Source organism: Watersipora subatra, chromosome 11 (genome assembly GCF_963576615.1).
Source record: "Watersipora subatra chromosome 11, tzWatSuba1.1, whole genome shotgun sequence".
In the NCBI taxonomy this organism is placed as follows: Eukaryota; Metazoa; Bryozoa; class Gymnolaemata; order Cheilostomatida; family Watersiporidae; genus Watersipora; species Watersipora subatra.
Window position 1 is genome coordinate 13,152,650 of NC_088718.1, and position 27,193 is coordinate 13,179,842.

Consider the following 27,193-nt stretch of genomic DNA (forward strand, 5'->3'; position numbering starts at 1 on the left):
TACTGCGCATGAGTGGAAATAAAAACATCCGTTTTCCGCTACAATGTTAGTACATTTTCTCCTTAGTGGTAAGAGGCTTAATATATCCACAAATATTAATTTAATTTAGTTAATTTTATTTATTTGTATTTCTCATGAAGCCATTTATTGAAAATATTGTCACGAATAATATATTACGTCTATTTTATTAGTAATATAACGTTGTAAAAGCCGGATTACTGCTACAACCGTAAAAAGCTGACATAATAAAACAGTTGTAAAATTACGTATTTTTTCTAAGAATTGCGTAGTTTTTAAAAGTTAAATTACCTCTAAAGTTTTCAATACGTATACGACTACTTATGATATACATGTTAAGCAAATAAAAACTCAAAACAGCAAGTCTTGAGCTTTATATCTATTGGCAGAGCTACACCAAATCGAGCTACGGAATTTTGAAACCGTAATAGTAGGCAAAGACATAAGGCTTGCGTTTTTACGAGATATTCAGCTGAAGACATTTAGGAAAACAGTCCCAACATCGACAAGTCCGAACCTAGACAAGTCCCAATCTCGACAGAGGTTGGTCCGAATCTAGACAAAGGTTGGTCCGAACATCGACAAAAGCTGATGCAGTTTTACAATAATTTAATCTTCAACAAATAATAAATGTCTTTTTGCAGTTCTATCCTCACTTCAAAAAATAACAATCAAAGCTACTCACTGAAGTTTAGATTTCAAATAAAACATTTTGCTAGCTTAACAGTCAACCATATTTATGATTGTTACTTGTTTTAGCATTCGTTCTATATTTTGGTTGGGCAAAATATTGTTAGGCCTACAAAAGCTGGGGAGTGCTGCATCAAATGGATCACAAGATATTTTTGCGCAAATAAATCTTTTACATATAAATCGCTCATTCATTATGAAAATAGTAGATGGTAAAATAGTAAAACTGCTGTCGAGATTGGACCAACCGTTGTCGATATTCAAACTCGTCGAGTTTCAAACCAGTCGAGGTTCGGACTATAAACCGACATTTAGGCTTATGATGAGTACGATTTCCAAAAAGTCTGACATGAAACAAAACTATGTCACCTGTGCATCACATATTTGAACTAACCTTTATTGCTGGTTATTTTGACATCGTACTTTGAGAAAAGTGGGGTAGCCAAGAGTATCAATATACACTTTTAAATACTAATAATAATAATGAACTGCTCACAGTGACATTATCTTCAGAAATGTTGTAAAACCGAAAATAACTGAAAAGATTTAGAGAATAACGTCGATACCATATTAGAAAGCTGTCATACTTACGATCATTTGGCTATAAAAAAAATAAATGGTGGACACAGGTAATACTGAAAGCTAACTAAAAGTGTGTAACATGATAAGCTAAAGCCTTTTTTACATATTTACGCTCTTTTTGTATGATCGCGTGGCAACCTATTTCTATTAACGCTTGATTCTTTTTCATGATATAATGTGAGCATCTATGAGCCTGAAACAAAATCTAAACATGATAATGTAAGAGTGTATGAAAGTAAAACATTATGTAACAAAGGTAAAACCAATAATCACTTCATGTGGTTGCAATACCTTTTTTACATCCACATCCTCACGGGACATAGCACTAGGGAGAGAGAGTAGCTTTTAAACATTTATTAAAGGCTTATTTTATTATCAAAAATGATAAAATTTAGCCCATAAGTACTGTTACAGAGATATGCTTGCATCTATGTTCTGGCTGCTATTGGTCATATGGAAAAGTATGCTCATTTCTGATACAAGCATTTTTATATCCTTTATTTTTTGGTTTTCATATTTTTTGGCTACAGCATTCTTTATGAATTCTTAATATAATTTCTACCGCATGCAAAATTTCTAATGTAACTTAGTGAAGCAATTTAAAGCTATTGAAGCCTGTGTAGCGCCATGGGGACTGAGTGCCAATTAATACATTAACCATTTAGTACCAGCAGCATATATATACATCGTGTAGATACGGTATATGCATAGTTTAATTGTCTTAATGTTTATTTTAAACTTTACTTAATACAGTTGAAACAAAATGGCATATGAAGCCTCTAACAAGACGCATGATATAATCAAGTTTATGTTTGGAAGATTCAACTAGAAGTACTAAGTCTGATTTGGGTTAAAACTGTGTGAGACTAAAAGTGTTAATGCTTGCTGAAAGGAGGGTCTTCAGTCTGAGTTTTTGGATATAGACGCTCCTTAACTTACAAATGAGATACGTTCCGAACGATCGTTCATTTAGCAAATTTGTTCCTAAGTTGTCTCAGTTAATTCTTTTGTACGGAACGTGTACTTAAGGATTATATAAGTACCCTATATTGGATTGTACTGCATTTAAATAGCACCAAATAATAATTAAACAATATGCTCTAGTTAATATGTACAACTGGAGAGAACAATACTGCTGTAAAATAAATGCCACGACATTTTTTCAGGTGTTGCTGCACATCGGGAATATGCTGTGTAATTACTTGGAAAGATTGAACTGTAATCTATGCTTATGTGCGAATGATTTCTGACATACGCGTAACACTGTTCGTATCTAACGTTGTTCGTAACACGAATGCTAGTAAGTAGGATATATATAGTCTGTATATTCTTCTCGATAATTTTATCATATGAGTCGGTAGACAGCACGTCTTATTGTTTTAAAGCATCCAATGTTAGCCAATTGTGCTAATTACACAGCCTTTTCAAGTAAGTTTGTTCAGCTGATTGATATTTGCCTAATCGGTATGCAGTTGAGCAGTGGTTGTGTAGTCTTAGTTATTTTGTGTTGTTTGTTATACACTATATATATTGCTTAGAGCAAATAACACTTCTATTTTAGATGAAGTGAACTAACCACAAAATCAAACTAGCCATTCCCTCACTGACGAGTTCTGCTCTGGGACATTTTCTCTCAATTAATATGGTTAGGGACCCGGAAAAAGTTGTTCTCTCAGGGAAAGTGAGAAAATGGGAGGTATTCCCTGGACGGAATAGGTTCTGCTGTGACGGCCGTATCATGCTGTCTACTCAAACTGGCATCTTCTATTTTACTCTTTTTCTTATTATCGCCACAAGTGCCTGCTTCTTTGCTATAGAGTAAGTAGATAATATATTATATATTATAGGTGTTATATACCGTACGTTTCGGACTATTAGCCGCTACTTTTTTCTGATGATTTGAGCCATGCGGCTTATATAAGGGTGCGGCTATTCTGTGGCTTTTTCTTTGACCGCTAGGGCGCATTAACCATAATCTACGGTTAGTGCGCCTTTAGTGATGAAAGAAAATACGAAACAATGCCTAACAATACTGTTCCGTTAGGCACTAGGTTAAAAAGCGTCGGTTAATACGAAACAGTGTTGTTCGACACTGTTCCGTTTTAAACAGCAAAGTTGCTGCCGTGTTAAAAAGCACCATCCTGAGTTCTGCGGCCTATACAAAGGTGCGGCCTATGTATTGTTTTATTATCGTCTTTTAAAAAATAAAGCTGATGCGGCTTATATAGGGGTGCGGTTTATAGTCCGAAAAGTACGGTATTATAATAAAGAGTAAAAACATTATTTATTTCAGTGATTTCAACAAAAAGGTTACATACATAATGTAAGTATTGATGAAACTTAAAATGTAGAAGAAAAAAACTACCCTTGGCGTGAAAGATTTTCCATTTTGTACCGTAATACTACCCTGGACTTTCATGGCATATGAAAAACATAATACTATTATAGTATTATATGTTTTTCATATAATCGAAGTTTTACACCGAAGTGTAGAACAGACCAAACATGTTTTTAATGACTACAGCAATGAATGACGTATAATACAATAATATTATATATTATTATATAATATTATTGTATTATATAATAATACAATAATATTACATAATTGACTAGTAATCGACTAGTTACTAGTTATTGACTAGTGGATCAAGCATTACATTGTTCCCAAACTGAAGTAAGTCTATCTTATACATATACACTTAGGAGCAAATGAGGTAGTTATATTTTTAATATTCACTTGTTAACTTATGGATATTTTCATTTGAGCAATCATTGAGGGTCTATGAAAGTTTTTTACAAAATCAAATGTTTCGCAGTAAAACATTTAATTTTGTAAAAGTTTTTGTTGCTAGTAATTAAAAATTAGTTTTACTGTTTATTCATTTTTGTCTCATGGTGGTATACTTAGACGCTGATATTGACGTTTTTCAAAGGTAGTCTTGTGACAAACTTTAATCTATAGCTATTTTTAATGCCTGAATCTTTTTCTACTAAGAGTATGTCTCTGTGACATACTCATTTTCTGTGACATACGTTTTTGCTGTAGCTGTGTCATATCTGCTAGCAAGTAAAATTATTATGACATTTAGATTGAGCAGAACTACTTGTGACTTTCAAACTAAATGCATGAACTTTGAAGACATTATGAAGCAGATTACATCTTTCAAGGCGCAACAATTTTATTCGACTCATTCATAAATTACAACATTTTGTTTATCTCTTACTTTGCTTTGTTTTGCTACCTGAGACTTTATGTAACTACTAGCTGTGCTCCCCGGCATTGCACGGGTATTGAAAATCAGCTTATAAACAATGAGAAGTAATGAGAGTTGCCTGCGACTTGCTATTAGCCTGGCAGATTGCCTATGGACAATTTTAGTAAGCTAACTAATCGCACTCACTTACGTAATCACCCTGCTTAGTAAGCAAAGCCGTTGGGTATTTGCTCTCATATAACAGCTAGGGAACAACTCAATCTCTTTGGCCTAATGGGTATGGCCTCCGTGAGGTAAATGGTAGGGTCTGAGATCAAATCTTCTTCAGATCGGATTATTTATCCCAAGATTTTAATACCTATAGCTGGAGGGACACACTTACACACATATCCACTTACTTCGAGAAATATATATATAGATGTTATAACTTTATGTGCCTTGATATAATTTGTTTACTTGATTATGTTAAACCAATCTGGTGTTCTCTCTGTAGTGCCCACTACTTATGGCGAGAACTCAATCCGTCAGTACCAATATTGGCAGCGGTACAATGTCTGTTTGTGGCTGTCGTCCTCTGCAGGACAGCATGTGGTGATCCAGGAGTTATCCCTCGTGCTAATCCAGCTGAGGCCGCTGCCCTTGAACGTAAAATAAGTATGTTTTTTATAGTTTTATGAAGTTTTGCATTATGCGAAGGTGTTATGGCATTTACTAGCTCATTGAAGTTCCAAATATTTTCTATTTGCTTGGCAGATATTTTGGTTGGAAAAGAAACCATTTTTTTTTCAAATCCAAAAAAATTGTTCATACTTTTTAATGCTTTTTTTTCAAAATAATGGAAAGCTTCCATCAATGTTATCCTTGTGTAACATAGTGCTACAGTTGTTCTTGGAAAGGGATTGTTGATGGAAATGTACTCAGCATTACTTTGGAAGTTTTTATACATATGATATATATGTAATCGTTTGATGTACTACACTCAATCGGGCCCCGTTTGACCTCAGGAAACATGTTTTCTTTTACTTTGATTATTTTACTATCCTAAAATAAAGTGCAGTCGCACTTCCCCTACATTAAGGGGCAGTGGCGCTCTCCTTGTCAGTATATACGCAGGTAGTGTAGAGGTTTTGTTTGCACTGAGCCTGCGCAGAACAGAAGTATGAAGCGTTAAATCTTTTCTGGTACAGTTGATAGAGTTTATTCTTTGTTGTAAGTATGTAAGTCCATATTCATTTGTTTCTTAAACGTAATGTATAATACTTACATAATACATATGCATAATATGATACTGTGTTATGCAGATGTGTTCCTACATAAATTTTATAGATAAGTGGTTCTATTTGTAGTAACAGCGGGATGAAATGTTTTCTTTTTTTTAAGGTGAAAAGGAAGGAAAATAATTGAGCTAATACGAGAGGTGACAATTTCTTGACTCCTGTTTTGTCTATCTGCTTCTCCATTGAAACATTTCCATTCATAAATGTCTTGCTTTCTGCAGCTAATGAGACCAATGAACTAATAAATGAGGCGAAGAGGAACAACAGGACCTATACGGTTCCTCCAAGGTTACGAGAAGTTACAATCAATGGCACGCAATTCAAGCTCAAATACTGTTATACTTGCAAAATATTCAGACCTCCCCGAGCATCTCACTGTAGCGTCTGCGACAATTGCGTGGGTAGGTTTTCTTAATGAATCCAACTTCTCTGACTGAAACGCTCTATGAACGTTTGTTTAGTTTATATGATGTGGAGCATTAGGAATGCTGTGTTTTGGTAAAACAGTGTGGCTTATTGTGATTGTATATCCCGAATCAATGTTGCAGCTAAGAGAGAGAGCTGAAGGTAAAATATGTTCATTTCTAGTGTACGTTCCTCTTGTACAAGTTAGATGAAAAACGTAGCCCTATGTTGGGCATACTTTAGCGTGTTGTTTTACCCGTTTTTGACATTGTCACAGCATTTATTAACCATTAATCTTTTTATTTCACTAGTCGTTAGTGTTAGTCGTTTCAATGGGTACCCTCGTCAAATTTTAAAAGATTCTATTAAAAAAGTTAGCCATTTTGCCATCATTTGAAATTTTTCTTGTTGCTTTAGGTGATCTGATTGCCAGGATGTTTTCAGATTAAAATCCTTTTAAATTGATGGCAGTTAAAATGCTCAGAAGAAAATGACATGCCCAGAATTCTCCAAAATGTCAGTAATATCGTTTTTAAGTGATAAATATCTGTCGCATCGGGTACTCATATGTTTTCACAGCTTTTAGAAAAAAAGTCCGACAATTACTAACCTATCTTTAAATTATTTGAAACATCTATAGAATGTATCTGGAGCTATATTTTGAGGTTTTACTCCAACAATCAGGAACAAATACAAAATAACCTATATATCAATAGAGACGTGTAACACTGCCATTTGAACGCAATAGTGGGAGGGCCAAACAGGCACACCAACTACTGATGTAATTTTTGGAAGCATCTTTTTCTTCTGAGCATTTTAACCAATCAATTTTAACAGATTTTAATCTTAAAACATCCCGGCTGTCAGATCACTTGAAACAACAAACAAAATCGCAAATGATAAAAAGAAATCCATGCTTTCTGATCAAAATTTTTAAAACTTAACGTGAGTCACTCTTTGAGGTTTTAATTTGTAGGCGTGTTCAAAACCAACCCTCGTAGGAATGTTTTTTTAGAAAAGGTTCACTCGCCTTTTAGAAGTGTCAATAGTCTGACTCTTCAAATTGGCTCATGAGGAGTTATCCTTCCACTTTCTGGTTCAAAATAAATAACTGGATAATTAGCTGAAACATTTGCTTCTATTTTGTTTAAGAATGGAGCAAAAAAATCGAAGCTTTTGTAACTATATTATTTCAGGGGTGTATTTACACGTGTTCACTTACAAAAATGTAACTTTTAACCATTGATTAGCAGTATTGGTTAGTTTTAGATGTTTTCTATCTGTATACACTATTATATTACACATATACTAGATCTGTATACACTATTTTTGTTTTGCCAAGTAGGTATTCAGCAATAATTTATTCGTTACATAGATTTACTTTTGGCTGTTGCCAAGTAACCTGTAAGGAAAATGATAGGTCATACGGAAATTTCAGAATGTATTATCATGATAGGCTGAGTCACAACATAATGTGTTATGCTGTTGCCTCAAGTTGTGATGCTAAGGTGTGTTTACCCTATAGATGTTCTTAGTTTTTTTGAAGGGTAAATGATTTGATAAAAGTAATTTCATGTAACTGGTAAAATACTTAAAAACCCAAAAAATGACCGATTATAACGTAAAATCCCTCCAGACAACCAATCAGTTCACACTTACTAATGAGTGGTTTTGCTTTCACTTCCTGTCAATCACATGAAAGATACTCTATCTAAAGCATGTACTATTGCTACTAGTACCCTGGCAGTCTGTGAGAGATCGTGAGATCTTAAACTACAGTTATTCTAAAGAGAAGCAAGATGATTGATTGACACAGAGGGTAGTATGTCGATCTAGCAAGCACAGAGTTACAAGTGCAAATCCCATTGAAAGCATTCTTTTTTAACCTCGAAGCGTGGCTTCAGACACGGCTCTCATTATAGTAAAGATTAGCAATGACAGTTGTGACTCAGCATTAGCTAAGGTTAAATAATTTGTGAGATTTCATAAGCATTAAGCTGGATGAGTGCATCAGGCTTGTCGCCAACTCGCCCATCACTTAACATTCCAGAGCGTCTCTCAAAATTGATAAATAGATAAAAACAAATCACTGTAGTGTAAGGTATATCTATAGCGTTAATGTCATTACATTATTACTAAATGCATTACAAGGATCACCTTGCAGTGATATCTGCCAGTTATGTGTTCTCTACCTGAACATATAACTTTTCAGGCCACTTTTGGATTTGATGATTGACAAAATATTGAAACTATATCTGTCATGGAATGGGATGTGCGATAAACATTCCTTTAGCTGTCTTTATCTGTCTATAAATGTGGAGTTATCTTCTATATGAAGCTTTTATAGATATGCGATCAAAGTGGTAATTACTCTATAAACGATTCGATGAAACAATCCATTGAATACGCTGAACAAATTTAATATAAAGCAAGTGTTTGGTTATCATAGCCTCAAACTGTTAAAATATTGAAAATATCCTGAGCCAAGGCTTTTGTTGATGACAAGTGCGCTTATTAACTGTCTATAGGCTATCAGATAGATTTAGTTATCCTACAATGCTCATAGGGAGTACCGAATATGCATACCCTGTTGACACTTTTCATCAGAAGCAAAAACCACATTAGTTTGCTGAAACGAGAGTGTAATTCTGATATAAATCGAATTCTTCAGTAGTGTACCATCGATCGTATGCAAAAGTCACACTTTTTGTTGGTTAGTCATCCCAATATGGATACCGTATCCCTCAATTTACATATGGGGATAACATTACGTCATGGAGGAAATCAACAAAGCTACACTGTACTTGCTTCTTACATGGTCCAAACATATTGATCATGCTTGCTGTCACCATCAGCCAAGCTTTCATCAAACATGTTTCTTTTGAGGCAATGTGGATACTTCATAAACAGAAAGACAACGCTAATGTTTTATTTTCAATTTATGCATTGTCATCTGATCAATGGTGTTAATATATATTTCCTAGTCTCGTCATATCGACAGCAAAAAAGTATATTCCTCTTACAAACGTTTATTCAAAGACTTATGTACTACCAATCATGTATTCCAACTTACCGCACTTCCACCCATCACATCACAGAATCTTTGAACGTTTTGCCTTATCTCAAATTTGCTTGTTTCTGCATTTGTGTGGCACTTTTCAAAGTCTTGCATAAACTATGCCCAGTATATTTATATTTGTCCTTCCTCAAATATGGCAAACATCGTTTTCTATTTTGTGACACCAACATACTGCATCCACCATCGTATGCTTTAGTCTATGAACTTTCTGTTACTATAATATTCAATTCACCATCCAGACTCTTTCACAATACTATTAGACTACCAACTTCTAACACACTTTTGTTCAACTCACTCAATAATTCCTGATTTCTGTCTTCCTATTTTCATTTTGACTTGTAACAAAAATCACCATTTTGTTGATTATTACTGATGCTAATAAAAACTTATACGTACATACATACGTACATACATACATCGGGCAATTATGTGTACTCCAATGAAAGCATAATAAAGCGAATTTCTCATTAAATTGTTAGAAGTATGTGATTGTAATCTGAATGTCTGTGTATACCCTAATCATGTACCCTACATTTAGGGCATGGCTTTAGAGCATGGAAGCTCTAAATGTCGGGGTATATGATTGGGTGTTCGCAATCATATCATTTGGGTACCATCATATCATATGATTGGGTAACGATTAGGGGTGCGAGCTGTTGTTGGCAGGGGTGCAAGAATCATTTTTCATCTCATCATGTCAAAATAAATATCCTAACCATCAATCCTGAATATGGTACGGGTGTTTCACTCACCTACAAGGAACCACATTTCAATCAGAAGAGAAGAGACAGGAAATCAGTCTAAGACCATGAAGAGTTGTTTTTTGTATGTTGCTGCTGTGTGAAATCAATCGTTAGACTTCTTAGAATGACCTTGCAATAACGTATTGTTTTTGTATATTCCAAATATGTCTGTTTTTTATTAAGTTTTGAGCCTTTTTTGTTTCATTCTAAAAAAGGGGGTATGAGGTTACCCCCGTCAGTGGTAGGAGGTTCAGTGATGGAAATGTATTGGGAAGCGCTAGTTTGGAGAATCTAAAAGACCCTCAGTGCCCAGCTTGTCAAATAACCTAGAGGATTTGTTGGTTAGTCATGTGTACGCCTGTTTATTGCAGACAGATTTGACCATCACTGTCCCTGGGTGGGCAACTGCGTCGGAAGAAGAAATTATAAATACTTCTATCTATTCCTCTCATCACTAACCTTCTACTGTTTATACCTGATGGGCATGTCTGTTACAGCTATAGTGCTCAGTAAGTAATAATTTCTTTCACTATTTTATCAATGAGAACCTTATATTATATATATTATATAATATATATTATATATATTATATAATATCTTATATATTATTATATTAATATAATTATACAGTATATATTATATACTATATTTAATATATTGTATAATATATTATATATATATTGTATTATATGTATTATATATTATTATATTAGAGATTCTTTGTCGAGGGGCAGCCTTTAGTTGTGTATGTGAGCAATTTCTCGAAGAGTCAGTATGCTGTCTGCTTAGCTTACTGAAAGCAGAGGTTGTGCACATTTTTAAAGAGCATTGATGGACAAATAATGGCTCTGTAATCTTAGCTGGACATGTTCGAGTCCGGTAGCAAGGGAACCTTGATGACTGGAGACATACCCAGTTGCGATGAGCAATTTAAGATGGGATGTCACTCCTGTCACTACCAGTGACGCTTTTTGGGGAATTGAACCCTGACCTGTTGTTTGCAAGTCAGGCATTTTAGAAAATATTCCCAAAATATTAATGTTTACTCCAAGTTAAATCTTCCTTTGTTGAAGATTTGTTGATGTTGAAGCTACAGTTGATCTTCTGCTGGTTCTCCTCAAGAAGTTTTGTTGTAAACTAGGTATAGAAGGCTTTGTTTACTAAAATTTTCACTAATTCTAACCGAGGGTCTGTTCAAATTTGGAATTTTTTACAAATAGTAAAATAGCTAAACAAAATAGATGTATGTTGAACAGTATACCGTAAAACTTCTAATTGAACACCATGGTGCTCTATTTTTCAACCCTTTTTCTATGGTGGCGGTCAATTGGAGACAGCGTTCAAATAGAGGCTGGCGGTGCATTTTTCAAATGACTCTTCAGAATGTTCGGAAGGCAAATTTAGCACTATTACGGGCGAGATGAATGTTGCCTATATTTTGCTCTCTGAGTCGGTCGAGTGATATTAAACCTATTGGATGCAATAAATCTCCTAACATGTCTTTTGTCAAAGATCTCTTAATAAATGTGCATCGAGAAACCTAGAAATATCTCTATTGCTTGCAATTGACCTGCGATGATATTATAGCCTGTGTTCTTTGCAATTTGCTTGAGTTTTCAATATTTATTTAATTCTAAATTTGAAAACAAATTTTTATTTTATATCTGTGTTTGACATTGTTGAATAAAAGCTCATTGCACTCTTTGATATGTTTGCTACAATTTGCAGCCAAAACTAGGTTTTTATGTGCAATAGAAGTGGAGTTATGAGCATCGCTCCATCGTAAGCCGTGTTAAGATAGCTGCAAGGACACTAATAATTAAATAACATGCTTTCTACTGATCAATTGATATTATGGACTCGTAAAGCTCAAATAATGTCAAAGTGGTTTTCCAATGGAGGTGGCGTTCAATTGGAGAATGGCTGTCTATTTTTCAACCCTTCTCTCAGGGTGGCGGTCAATTGGAGGCGGCGTTCAAATAGAGGCGGCGTTCAATTAGAGGTTTTACGGTATATTCGTCGTGTTGAGAGCTCTCACGATAGGTCTCTTGAGATCAATCCTAGGTTAGGGCAGGTTTACAAATAAAACCATAGAGGAGAGAGAAAACTTTATTTTCTCTTTTACTTTACAGAAGTAAGTTCATGCATTACAAGGTCACAGAAGTAAGTTCTTGCATTACAAGGTAACCCTCAATGCTAAGACAAAGTTGGCTGCCCTCAGCCAGTTTAAGCTATTTTGCCGTTGTTATATGAATCACTGTATAATTGGTAAAATAATTAGCAATTTAGCCAGCAGAAAGGTTTGGAGTTGTTTACTCTCTCTCTCTACAGCTATGTATAAACTTTTACCATTGACCGCTAACTTATAAATTATTTTAACCAGTTAAAAGCCTTTGTTCATTTGTATTTACATGTAATTGCTATATGATAAACAAATTGAAAGCAGAAGAGGAGATCCGTGAAATCCGTAAGCCTTTCCCTACATTTCAAATCATGGCAGATAAAATTTTGTCAGTTAGCAAAGTTGAGTACATTTATTATGGTCAATGACTTATGTATGCTATATATAAGATTAAATATTATAAAAAGGGTCGCATCAACCAAGTGCGTTAGAAATGACACTGAAACTAGGATTTGCTGCCATATATAATTAAACTGTTCCTACGAAGATCCTTTTGTATCTGGTTGAAATTGATCTCTGTAGGTATTTGTATAAACTATCTGCTGTGCGTGTAGTTTATCGATATTGTTTTTGCCTGCCAACTTTCTGTTATTCCTTCCTTCTTGTTTGAGAGATTCGTCTCAATCTGTGTTTCATTGTTTGCTCCGTCACAGCACCTGTCCATGCGTTTAGTTAGCCAAAGTGTACTCGCTTATTATTGTGTGGAAGTCTCTTGGGATGTTGTGTGATTCTTCCCTTGTGGCTCATTGAAATATCACTTGCCATATCAAACCCTTTATACTGTACCATTGACATGGTCATGTTGCTCCCTAACTGCCTGTGTATACTGAAAAATTTCTCTTCATATTATGGATTATGTGTGTGGTTACCTGTTTCTGTGAGGAGAGTGAAACGAACTCTGTATTGGCTATATGTTGGGTACATATTTTACTAGTGACAGTAACTTTTGACGTCTGTTGGTGTTTGGCACTATGGAAAGTCTTGACACACTTTTTACACAAGCAGCAGTTATGCTGCCTCAACAATCAATGCAAACTGCCTTCACGACTTCCTTTCAATGTAAAATTGAATTTTACATGTAAAATTGATTTAGTACATTGAAAAGAAGTTGTGAAGGCAGTTTGGTTTCTGAAACTCCAGGATTCTTCAAGCACGGCCTACTTCACGTTCCTGAGTCCCCTTCCTCCTAAATTGAACATAACTGATGCTTCAGGCCTGGCTAGCAACTGTGTGTTATCGTCTCTGTTTACCTCCCTTATGGGTTATTGTCTCTGTTTGCCTCCCTTATGGGTTATTGTCTCTGTTTGCCTCCCATATGGGTTATTGTCTCTGTTTGCCTCCCTTATGGGTTATTGTCTCTGTTTGCCTCCCTTATGGGTTATTGTCTCTGTCTGTCTCCCTTATGGGTTATTGCCTCTGTTTGCCTCCCTTATGGGTTATTGTCTCTGTCTGTCTCCCTTATGGGTTATTGTCTCTGTTTGCCTCCCTTATGGGTTGTTCAGGTCAATTTTCCACCTTGTGATTGGCCAATATCTGGTGCATGCTGCCTAGATGGTTCCTACTACCTGATTCCTGGTACAGGTCTTGGTTCTGGTATTTCTTGCATTCAGTAACTGCTTTTTGATGCACCTCTTTGATATTACAGTGGTGTGCGAAAAAACTAGACCTAAATAATATTTGGACAAATATTATTTAGGTCCAGTAGTGAATAGGAAAACATACACTGGAAAACCTCTATTTGACCACCTAGTTTTTAATATTTTTCAACCTTTCCCTTATAATAGTGGCAGTCACATAGAGGTGACGTTCATGTAGGGGCTGGATTTGTATGTTTCAAATAGCCTGTCAGAATTTTGGGAAGGTAAATTTAACCCTTTTACAGGCAAAGCGAATGTCGCACATATTTTGCACTCTCCTTCGGGTGGTGCGACATTAACCCTTCTAGATTCAAGAAATCTGCTAACTTACCTCCAGCTTGTTGTAGATCTCTAAATAAATATGCATTGGAAAGCTGAGAAATATATCTACCAGTTGATATCTATTGCTAGCAATTAATCTGCGATGATATTATAGCCTTTTCCTTGCTTTGCAATTTATTGGCGTTTTCAATTTTTTATTTCATCCTAAATTTGAAGGCATATTTTTATTTAATTTTAGTTATTACTTATTATTATAACTAAATATTCTAGTCGAAAAATTATTAAAAAAATGACGTTTTTCGTTACATACCAAAAGATGAATGATAAGACAGAAATCAGGAATTCTTAAGTTAAAAGTTGGTAAACTAATAGTATTGCTGAATAAAAGTGAATAATTCTATTTAGCAAATGTTTTATTATGTTATCTGTTTTTAATTATATGTAGATGTATATATTTATGTTGTTTTATTTGTGTATGTAATTGTTTATTTGCGTCTGTTTGAAGGGTCAACAGCTGAAGGGTTTTCTGCAGCAATGGCTAAGGGACCTCTCAGTCCTGTCGTCGCTTTAGTAGCCTTCTTTTCCATCTGGTCAGTGGCTGGTCTCGCCGGTTTCCACACCTATCTCGTCTGCTCAAATATGACCACTAATGAAGACGTGAGTTCACAATGGTTTTATTTATGTTTTTATATCTTAATTGTGAAAACATATGTAAATAATATCTTATTTATATGCATATGTTTTCTATGTTAATCATTTATCAGTGTATATGTGTGCACAATAATTATTTCATTTTGATTTGAGTAGAGCTGAGACTGTGTAGTTGATATATTGTACAGTGGTGTATATATTTACAATAGCGAAGTTGCTGGCAGGCTCATGGAGAGCATTTCTAGTAAATTCAAATAGAGATTCGGTGAAGGAGCTGTGAGTTTATCACTGATAATAGCACTATAAATATTTAAATAATAAAGCAACTAATCCTGCGTTTTTTTCGTGACGTCATTGTATCGTTGTCAGCCATCTTTATAGACAATTTTACCGTTAAAAACACAAAGCTTTTGCAATAAATTTTTGGAAACGATGCTTTTGTTTGCAATTTTTTTATTATAGTATCAAAACATCACCAAAAAATACTATTAAATAAAAGAATAACAATTGTTTTCTACAAATATGGCGGCTTTTTCGTGAACGACTTGATGTTGTCAAAAAAACGATGGATTATTTAAATCATATGCAGACATGTGCGGCGTAAGAGATTGTCAGGTGTAATAACTAATAGTGCGATTATTCATGCATGCTGCGAGGCGGTTGATTGGCGCAGGTGGTAGAGTGTCACGGTAGAGTAAAGTCACGAGTTCGAATCATGATGTCAGCAAACCTTTTTTGCAACCAAGACAAGGTATAAAATAGCCTTAACTTCAGTGCTTCAGCAGTTTACACCTGAATATTTACAGACAATAGCGGCTGCCGGTAATTATTCTCATAGTAGTTTGTCATAAATAAAGTTTGTTTTAAACAAAGTACTACACAAGCCTCAGACAAAAATTAAACAATATCTATTATCAACAAACATTGTAAGAAACATCCATTGGCCATTAGCATTCACTCGCAGTAAGCCTTACGATGCCCGGAATCGCTTTCATATAGCCCGCAGGTGGGTGTTTAAGTGGTTGGCTCTCAGGAACTGGATGGAGTTTTGAAACCAAGTATTTTTAATGATTTCACGGAAGGCATCAAGCATATGCTTGTGAAGATTGGATAGAATTGATCATAAAATGTAGAAACAAAATGGCGCCCACACAGACTAACAGACAGACAATGACAAAGTGTGATTTATTAATGCAGATGTTTCAGTTAGTTGAGCCGATGTCAGTTACATATTTATCACAAAGTTTGTCATGGCATGCTATTGGGCTCTGTTACTACTTGTGTGCTGAACAATTATAAAATGCTTCACTGAGAAATCACTCTTGATTAAAAAAAAGTTATCAATTTTATGAGTTTCCCAAAATGTGTAAACATTCCTCTTTTTAAACCTTTTCTAAAAGGCATCGGTATTAATATTTAATATTCTCATACAGCCGTAACCGCATATATGTGATTCATAAGCTTCCCGCAATTACATTCTATACAATTACCCGAGTTTCTTTTTCTCCTCAGATCAAGGGCACGTTCAAACGAAATGATGACAGAAAGAACCCATTCTCTTCCGGCGGTTGTTGTCAAAACTTTATAGAGGTGATATGTGGACCTCTTCCTCCCTCTCTCATAGACCGTAGAGGATGGGTCTCCGAACATGATGTTCCAACCCTACAAGCAGGTTTGTTAATAACGTGTTACAGCAGCTCCTAGTCTAACCCTACAGTGCTTTGACCACTATCATTAATCTCGGTCTAGCACTTTGTAGCCCCAGACTTTTTAGCATTGGATTTTTACACCAAAGAAGTTATTTATGTTTATATACAGTAAATAAATAACACAATGATAATTACAAGAAAGTTAACAAACAACATTATTTTATTCATGAATAAAATAATGTTCCCACACTATACATTAACTGAGTGACCACTGATTGGCCACTCATTAACTGAGTGGCCAAAGAGCATCAGGATACAGTGAAAAGCGGGCATCGCCATGCTCTCCTAGTATTGATAAGCGCTAAGGCTTTGCAGAAGGCTTATTACAAGTTCTACTAGTAATGATCTATTGACCTTCACCTTACTTTAGATTATACAGTCGAACCCCTCCATACGACATTAATTCGTTCTGGTGCAGGCATCAGAAGGCGTCGTAGATAGGTATAGAAACGTATAGTAATTATCTAATGCAAACACCCCTGGTAAAACAACATCAAAATTTTATATACATATTTAAAAATTAGTAACGAAATAGTTTATTAACCTTAGTAACTATATAGTCACTTTCAGTAACTTTGGTTACTGAAAGTGTTACTTAGTGGTTATGATTTGCTCATGATTATGGTTAGGATTTTTACTTATTCCTTGAACGTCGTTATCAATCCTTAGGACCCATGGCTAACTAGTTAAAGGTATATATATATTTATATAGTTGATGATTTAAAGTTTATATTAAATATTATATTAAATGCTAAAATGCACAATAAATTGTCGTTTTCACTAATTTCCGTTTTACTCAGGCAATATCAAGCGTTTACGGAACACGAGGAATGCTGAGCTGAGAGAGAGGGAGCATCATGTCTCTTTCAGGCGTTGTGGGAGGGAATTCGGCGAATAGCATATCGGGATCTTTGTTATTCCGACATATTCAGCACACCGACGACCAAATTTGAATTTCAAGAGACATTTTTGTTGATGTTATATAGCGAAAAAAATGCTAAAATTGACAAAAAACCGCTGCCTGTATAACCGTGCATATTACTGTTTTTACGTACAGCCAATTTCTAATTCTCTCATACAGCAACTATTCCATCAACAAGTGAACACAACTCTTGTTTGTAACAATGCAGTTTTCTTAACAGTTTGGCATGCGGAAACACCTGTATGTTGACAGCTTTAATTTAGCTGTGGAAGTCAATGATAGCCTGTGCCTTTCATTTACTTTGTAGACAACGGTTTTGGCAGGACTACCGCCTCAGCAACAGTAGCACGAAATGTCGCTTACAGTGCATCCAATCACAATGCAGCTGCCAGTGCAAGCAATGATACTATGTCAGAAAATAACACCGCTGCCACTCAGGTTAGTTTTTTGTTTTGTGTTTGTATTCTAAACGTATGTAAAAAGTAACTTTTAATTTTCATTCAAGTTCTTCAAATATTATAAGTTTATGAATATTATTCCATGCTACTTTTGTGTGATAGGTTTGTCATCCTTTTTATCTGGGAGGTCATTGAAGTGGCTGAAAGTTAAAGAAGCTTTTTAGGATTATTGCTGTTTATTTTAGTTTGGTTTATCACGGGGTTTTTGTGATTAAGCATTAACATTAAGATTATAACAACGATTCAATAGGCAGCGTATTTCTGAATCGATAGATGTAAAAAACTACATTTCCTTTTTCTAAGAATTTTAGGCTATCAGACAGTGAATGACCAGAAATTTTGAAAAAATGTTTCATCTTTTTTCAAACTTTTGTCATATACCTTGAGTCAAAATAATAAAATAACAAAATGATAACTAAATTATAGCGCGACCTCAAGGTCGTCATACAAGGTCATCATAGAAGTAATAGCCTCAGCTTTACTGTAAAAGAATAAATTTGTTTTAACATTTTCAGTGTTTGAACATAGTTTGTTGTTGTTTTTAAACTGTGAGTTTTCAACTTGGAAATTGTTATTTTTAGCTGTAAATCGTTTACCATTTGTGTTCATTAAGTTTCGATGGAAGATGAAATATTAATATATTAAATGTTTGCTTGTACAAGCGAGTGTCGACTAGTGCTGGACAGGAGTACTTCTTGGCCTACGGGTTTTTTGGGTATCGGGTTTGTTGATGCGGGTTTTATGTCTAAAATTTTCAAACATCAGACAAAAATTTAAAATTTACAATGCAATTATAATTTTATTCAATTTATTCATTGTTTTTTTACTATTTTCTATCGACCGATATTCGTGCTCGCAGCCTTAACCCTTTGAAGTTTGAACCCCAACTGTCAGTTTTCAAGCATTGCGTAGGGTGTGTGAGAATCTGTTGGGTGTGTGGAATTCTGGCATTCACATGGCTTTGTTTACAAAGCCGTTTCTGAGTTACAGCGTAAATCAATCAAATTAATTTTAGCACAAGATATTAGACCAGAAATTTCACTCCCATTTGTAACAGTTTTCAAATATCTTTACCTACTTCCTTCATTTTAATAACAAACTTTATTTGAGCGATTTTATTATTTTTGAACAAATTTTATCATTGCGAAAGAATTGACACGACTCGTTTGTTGGTAGGTCATGAATGATTGTGATGCAAATAAAGAACTTTATAATACTAATTACAATTTTCCGGTATATTCTGAGTCATAAAATAGTGTGCTCAATGGATATGATGCTATTGTAAATGTTTTTACGAGTTTCTTTTTAAATTATACAAACTTTTATAGTTTTAGCCCGAATAGTGGTAAAGTACTGTTTTTTCTGTTTGATGACATTTGCTGTGGGTTGCCCCACTTTTTCACTAGTGTTCTACCAAATATCATTATGTTATGAGCACGTTCAGTTATATATAATAAAAGTTTAAACCTTCGAATCGTTGGACAGATTGATTGCCCAGAGTTACTGACATGCAATGACAAAAATCAGTGTTCAAAGGGTTAACAGGCGGTTGCTAAACAGTGTTTAGAGAGCAGGGTGCAATAGACCGAGTCTCTGTCTACACTACTCGACGGATCCATGTACCAAAACCCGAATTTGAAAGTCAAAACCCAAACCCGTAAGAGCAAAATGCTCAAAATCTCTATTACCTGATACCCGAGAGAAGATAAACCTGCGAGTCCAATGAGTTTTATTACCCACTCCCAGCACTAGTGTCGACCATCACATTAAATTTCCATACACAAATACACGAATCTTAATTAGTGTATGGTAAACCCATAACCAACCGTCTACATCTTGAAGGTTTGCGTGTCGAAGGTGAGATTTTATGGGACTTAGTGTAGTTTGCTATATATAAAGTGATATTGCAAGTATAATTAAATCTAATTAGTAATTACCTTTGTTTGATGTCATTTTGTCCTTACGATTGGAGCGAGTTGACTTGAAATCTAGAATGTGATGTGACGGGATGATCTGTGATGTACTTACTTATATGCATCTGAATATAAATAAGTACATTTATTTATTCATTTTATTTATTTGTTGGAGATTCAGACACCCGGAATCTCCTACATACCATCTTCTCATAGAATCCTTCTACTTCCACAACTGGGCAAATGTCGAGCATCTAGCATAGTGCTGCAGGATAAAACGATATTGCACGATAGTCAATTTTGTGTGGGAAGATATCATTTTGGGGTGTTTTGTAGGTCGATTCTGCAAACGGGTATATCAACGTTTTCGATATCATGTCAGGACGATAAATATCTGTTTAATTGGCAGAACCAACATCTGTTATCGCCGGCTCTCCTGACTCAATATCGGCACAGCACTAGTTCCTGAAAACTTATTTGCAAGCCCGCGGATTTCCTTTATCTTTCAGAATCCTCTAGAAACGGACCGGCGATGTAGAAAAAAAGTTTCAGAAAAGTTTCTTAAATAAAGTTAGAGAGACAAGACAACTCCTAATTTTTTTGTATTTGGAGACGATTAATGCCCTTGTATTTTTGTTTTTGGTCAAATGTTATAATCTATATCGAGAGAGCATAACTCCAATGTTTTGATACTGAACGATATCGATAGCTCATAGGGCCAATATATCGTTTTGGCATGTGGTGTCATATCGCACAGCACTAGTTTAGCATAGGTATCTTTTCCTCGTCAGGGTGAGATGATTTCAATGCTGCACACTTATAAAACGTAGGACAGTATGGTTTGAAGACCCTGTGAATATCGTTACAACATTTTTATGGAAATATTTATTTTTAGAAGACAGATAGAAATATTAATTTCTATACTAAATACAGTAAATACTAAACGTTTACCCTCGTTAAAATATATTAATAGGGGTGGATAGTCCAGTTTGGCCGATTGTCCAGTTTAACCGATGTACCTATATATAGGTCTACATATGAGGGGTGATCATAAAGTTCCCGGAATCGTCTTCCTAGTCAAATATAAGACCATGTGCAGTTGTTTTGATTGTTTCATGTTGCTAAGCAGCACGGGATTTCCCCATAGCCAAAGTTTTACGCTTGTCAGAGCACCCGCAATCAAGTTATAGTAGGTAATGTCAAGGTCATTTTTTATCGTTCGTCGGATTTTTCGAAAATGAATGAAGTAGAAGAGCAACGCGTTTGTGTAAAATTTTGTGTAAAACTTGAAAAGTCCGGTGCTGAGACGCTCTAAATGTTACTGATAGCTTATGGAGACTCTGCCCTTAAGAAAACAGCCTGTTATGAATGGCACAAAAGAGTTAGAGAGGGAAGAACAAGTACTAAAGATGATGACCGCATGGGCAGACCGGCAACTTCAAGGACCACAACTGCCACAGACCTTGTGAGGCAGCAGGTGATGGGAGATAGGCGATTGACTATACGGGAAATATCAGCAGAAAGTGGGCTTTCTTATGGTACATGTCATCTTATTCTCACTGAAGATTTAGGCATGAGAAGGATCTCTGCAAAGATGGTACCCAAACTGCTCACTGACGACCAAAAAGAAAAAAGAGTTAGCTGTTGTATCGAACTAAAAGATGCTTTAACACAAGATCCTGACTTTATTTCAAAAGTTGTGATTGGGGATGAAAGTTGGGTCTATGGATATGACCCAGAGACCAAATCACAAAGTTCTCGATGGAAATCCCCTGGCTCTCCTAGGCCTAAAAAAGCTAGAATGTCTCGCGCAAATGTAAAAACGCTGCTAACATTTTTCGACATTAGAGGTGTGGTACACTCTGAATTTCTGCCACATGGTCAAACTGTGATTCAGCATGTGTACAAAGACATTCTGATAAGACTTAGGAGACAGTATCAGAAGGAAACGTCGAGATTTGTGGCTCTCAGGTGACTGGTACCTACACCATGACAAGGCTCCGGCTCACACCTCATTGATGGTACGTCAGTATTTGGCAAAAAATAAAGCGACTGTGCTTAACCGTCCCCCTTATTCACCTGATTTAGCACCATGTGATTTCTACCTATTCCCCAAAATCAAATTGACAATGAAAGGTGAAAGATTTGACGACATACCAACTATTCAAGAAAATGTGACGAGACAACTCCGAAGCCTTACGGAAAGTGATTTCCAGCATTGCATGGATCAGTGGAAACACAGATGGGACAAGTGCATAGCTAGCTCAGGCGATTACTTTGAAGAGGACAGTTTAAATTAAGTAATTACGATTAACAGTTTTTTTGTACTGAAACAATTCCTGGAACTTTACGATCGCCCCTCGTATGCAGAAAAATCACCTTAGCTAGGCCTATATACATTGTACTATATACTGTACACTACTGCATACACATTAACATATTTAGTTTGTGAGAAAACAATTCTAAGATGCAGAAATTTTTAAGAAAAACTAGCAGTGAAGGTTAGACAACTCCTGTAATGGCAAATTTGCAGAAAGTTTTATTAACACATTGTAATACAACAGTTTTGTTTTACTATGTATTAAATAAGCTACTCTTTCCAACTACTTATGTTAGTTTTCACATATTTATAAATCTTGTAAAATTATATTTTATCATGAATTTTGAACAACACTCAAACAGCGTGATTAAAAAACATATTTCACTGTTGGGAGCGATTTGCATAAACGATTCATATAGACAAGTGTTTCTTACATGTAATAATTCTCGAAAATTTTACTGAAAATCATTACAAACTGATTATCAATTGTTTGAACGCAAACCTTGAATGCAGCTGCTATAGCCAAATTTGTCTGTCATATCCGATATTTGGACTAATGGGAACCGTTTTAAGGTGGTCGACTATAACAATTGTTCTTCTTCAACTTAAATTCTTGTTGTTGGTATCAGTCAAGTCTTTATTATACATCTTGAACTTTATAAAAAATCACTCAACAGCTTATAGTATTGTATTAGGGTTGTCTGCTCATTGCAGGGGTGCACAATCGCTATGTTCTCTTTGCATTTATCGATTTTCCACAATTTCGTGCTTGCTTTAGGAAACGTCAGCAGCTTAGCTTATAGTTTTCTATAGAAAGCCTTTAACTTTGTAGGTACCAAAGCAACAGAATTCTTCAGAGACGGTCCACATCTCTAACAGCAACAGTAAGTCTCGCAAACTATATTTATCTGCTTGTTATTGTCTAATCCTGTGCAGACAGTTTTTATGGAGTTGTGTCAACTTATCACTTTTTAATTCTGCCACCACATGGATTGTTCCAGAAATCTTCTCATCTGTCTCGTTTGGGAGCTGGGGGTCAACTGCTGTAGGAACTATTTTGGGTGGTTTTATACAGATCGCAATCTGACTCCATATATGAAAGCTATTGTAATATTTCTAACAGACCAACAAATATAATAAACTATTAATTTTTATTACTTTGATAAAAATAAATCCTCTGGCAGTGTCTAACTAATTTTATTCATACTTGAGCAAAGCATCGGTATGGTTGGAAACAGGCTTTAGTTTTATTCAGGCTGTCAATGCTGTGTCGTAATTTTCATTAGCAATGATGAATGTTGTTACAACCAATCAGGGCGCAGGCATGCAGTGTAATAATTTTATTTAGTATAATTACAAAATAAAGACAATTTGAAATTGTTTTTCGTAAATGAAAACATAAAATAATGGTGTATGTATATATATCCAAATATTTTATGTTTTCATTTACGAAAAACAATTTCAAATTATCTTTATTTTGTAATTTTACTAAATAAAATTATTACACTGCATGCCTGGGCCCTGATTGCTTGTAACAATATTCATATATATAAATATAAAATATATACATATATTTCTCAAATGCAAGTGACACCATTGTATGGGAATCAGGTAGGTTTTAATTTTAATGCTGGTCAAAAGATGGGATGCGGATTTGCTAGTGTAGTCTGTATCAGGGTATGTCCAGTTTAGTGATAGTAATACTTGCCATCGACATGCCAACATATAGAGTAGCGCACACGTGCAATATTAAATATTTGCTTCTGGAAGAAACATGTGGTATTTGTAATATAAGTGACTAAGTTAGCTACTAACATTAACCAAGTTTCCATAAAGTGATAGCGTAGCGACGCACCACCATATGGGGCTGCAATGACATGGAAACAGCAGTGTTACTCTCATTATGTCGGGATTCAGTGTCACTGTTTGGGAGTGAATCCCCCCTGTGATGCGCCATGAGCATGGCCTTAGCGACCAACAGCGTCACAATTGTGTGTGCATAGGACTTCCTTTCCTGATGCTTCATATGCAGGCGTATGCCTTGACATAAGGCGTCGCGTAACTATCGCTCTACTACAGTGCTCTTTAAAAACATCGTAGGCCGGTGTAGCGCCCTGACACCGGCACACCCAGGTGTCATTACAATATCACTGTATGGAAACTTACTGATTTCAAGATCCGCTCGCACCTGCAATGCTTTGTTTGTGGCTTTGACCCTTTTCATGGTATGAAGTTAGCTTCATTATCAGCTCATAGATTTAGCGCTATGAGGCTTTTTGATTTTATTGCGGTAGTTCCTAAAACATTAAATCGGTCTATTAATTTTACACGCAATAAGTGTGTAGCCCTGATATGTTTCACATGTTTGCTTCGCTTCTTACCTTGTGTCATATTATTTGCTGTTCTCACTGCTCCGTCATTCCTCTGTTCAGTCAACACGTATAAAACGTTTCTCTGACCAGCTGGTAACTATGCTGTGCTGCAATGCCTGCTCCCTATCACGTAACAAACATTGTTTTCCTTCACTAATCTCACTGTTCCAGCTCTTCGGCTAGCATGCAATGTTGTTATTATTTTTACTTGCTACGAGCTGTTTTGTTAGCCTTAGTTCATTTCAGCCTCTTTGATTTGTGGAGTGCGAGGCTGTGGTAATGAGTTATGGCTGGCTGTCATTTTGGAGAAATGTTCCATGCATTAATGTAGGTGCTATCTCATACCTTTTTTCTCTGCTCAAAAACTATTATATTTTCTCACTATCTAACAGTTTAGAGTCAATTTCATTTCTGTCATAGTTTTATTCGATCACAATAAAATGTTGATCGCCTAACATTAAAGATCGAATGTTTTTATGTGCAGTAGCCAGATCGCCTACTTTTATAGTGGTCTACTGTAAACATAAATATCTTTTATAGTTATATGAAAAATATAATGATATAATTTTTATAGATATATAAAAATATAATATAGATATTAAGATAATATAAAGATAATGCTATAGATAAAGATAATATATACGTGTAGGTATAATATAAGTATACTTTTTTAAATATACAGCAATGTTTGTGCTGTTAAAAACAAATTGAATTATAAATTAAATTGGAACAAAGTTCGGAAGGTACAACAGACAGAGGTGCTATTAAATAACTATTTGCCATTCTAAGATGTAAGAGGGTTGAACAAGCTGCAATAGTATTAGTTACCTAAGACTGTGTTACATGTAGTGTACTTGTGTATTATCTTTGGGTTACATGTAGTGTACTTGTGTATTATCTTTGGGTTAAATGTAGTGTACTTGTGTATTATCTTTGGGTTACATGTAGTGTACTTGTGTATTATCTTTGGGTTAAATGTAGTGTACTTGTGTATTATCTTTGGGTTACATGTAGTGTACTTGTGTATTATCTTTAGGTTAAATGTAGTGTACTTGTGTATTATCTTTGGGTTACATGTAGTGTGCTTGTGTATTATCTTTGGGTTAAATGTAGTTTACTTGTGTATTATCTTTGGGTTAAATGTAGTGTACTTGTGTATTTTCTTTGGGTTGCATGTAGTGTACTTGTGTATTATCTTTGGGTTAAATGTAGTGTACTTGTGTATTATCTTTGGGTTACATGTAGTGTACTTGTGTATTATCTTTGGGTTGCATGATTTATTGTAAGATCTCATAGATGTGACATCCCCTCCTTATTACCAATAGTAAGTAATGTCAGTAGTGTTGGAGGTCATGCAAGGGTGCCTTAGGTTAGAGCTATTATTATTAGAGATTATTTAGAGCTAACAATAAACATTTTGTTTTGTTTTTACTTTGCTAACATTTATTGGCCTAGCAAATGTTTCAAGCTACAAAACAATGATAATGTAATCATTGGCATCATTAAAGGTTGACCTCTTTTGAAACTCACCCGTCTTGGGCTAGCATTTCAATTGGCTCAATAAAGAATCAACTCATTTAGTTTAACCTAACTAGAAGTTATCTTCTCTTACAATTATAATGCACATGGGAAAACAATCACAAAAGCTGTTAGAATAGCTTGGAGAATACGGTAACTCAAATAATAGTTCTCAAATTTGGAAATAAATTGTTTTATAATATTCAAGCAAAACTAATATAAAATATGTTTTACATGGATATTAGGTTGTGACAGATTTACTAATTTTTTTAACATACCATTCTCATTTTCAGGCAACCACTGAGCTCGAATTAAATTATCTCATCTTCTACATGAAATTCGTAATTACCACTGTTATACATGATACGCTATTTATTGATTGCACATATAATCAGTAGTTTTCTGCTCATTTGCTTTGCTGTTCACCGCTCTACTATATTACGAATCGTTGAAGATCATTCATTTTTTCCATGATTAAATCGCAATTGTTATAGAACAAGAGCTTTAATGGCTCTATAAATAGACATGGTTTTATTTGTTTTGACAACCATTGTGTCCGTTAGAAACCATATACTTATATCTCCTTTAGCTGTTCATCCCCGACATCTGCCTCCAATAGAGCACCGCCCCATGATCAACTCTAACAAGGAGTTCCTCACGTGATGATGAGTCCATTCGCATCTCTTCTAGCGTGCCCAACTGGAATATTTATTATTTATATCTTGAGCTTGTCTCAGTTTAACTGCTGATAATATTCATAGTTTTACGATACAAAACATCCGGCTCAATAATATTATAGAACCATTCAAGCCACCAAACACGCACTCCCTATTATGAACATCGTTTTACTCAGCCATTTCCTTCTATTTGGTTGCCATGGACTTTATCAGTGATCAACATGGCTGACTGATATCTGATGAACTTTATTCTATTTATAGGCACAAATTGTATTTTCTTACTGATCCGTATAGCTAGTATTTTTATATCAACTTGATTCTATAGACAAACATAGATCTTCATCTTTCCATTTCGTTAATTGTCTCTGTTATACCGTAGGATGCAAATTGGGAAATGTTAACATAGTAATTTGATATAGTTTTTGTGATGAATATACTATTACCAAAGGTTGTGTAATTTGAATTCTTCTCTGCATAATTTTCTTTATCTAGATAAATCTCAGTGTTTGTTTTTTTGATTTTCTGTTAAAACCTGTGCCA

General features: G+C 35.0%; 1 protein-coding gene across 3 annotated transcripts; it reads left to right on the top strand.

Annotated features, from left to right (window-relative positions):
• Window positions 1–12: 12 nt before the first annotated feature.
• Window positions 13–27,105, top strand: LOC137408204 (palmitoyltransferase ZDHHC9-like). 3 transcript variants are annotated; one of them, XM_068094612.1, is made up of 12 exons: window positions 13–68; window positions 2,457–2,590; window positions 2,852–3,108; window positions 5,002–5,162; window positions 6,007–6,186; window positions 10,384–10,521; window positions 14,619–14,770; window positions 16,277–16,436; window positions 17,703–17,833; window positions 22,919–22,970; window positions 24,519–24,551; window positions 26,566–27,105. In XM_068094612.1, the coding sequence occupies exons 3-11, from the start codon at window positions 2,933–2,935 to the stop codon at window positions 24,542–24,544; spliced, it is 1,176 nt and encodes a 391-aa protein (XP_067950713.1). In that variant the 5' UTR covers window positions 13–68; window positions 2,457–2,590; window positions 2,852–2,932; the 3' UTR covers window positions 24,545–24,551; window positions 26,566–27,105. The 3 variants fall into 3 exon arrangements, with proteins under 3 accessions (XP_067950713.1, XP_067950710.1, XP_067950712.1); XM_068094609.1 differs by lacking the exon at window positions 24,519–24,551; XM_068094611.1 differs by lacking the exons at window positions 2,457–2,590; window positions 24,519–24,551 and having other exon boundaries at window positions 28–68.
• The last annotated feature ends 88 nt before the right edge of the window (window positions 27,106–27,193 follow it).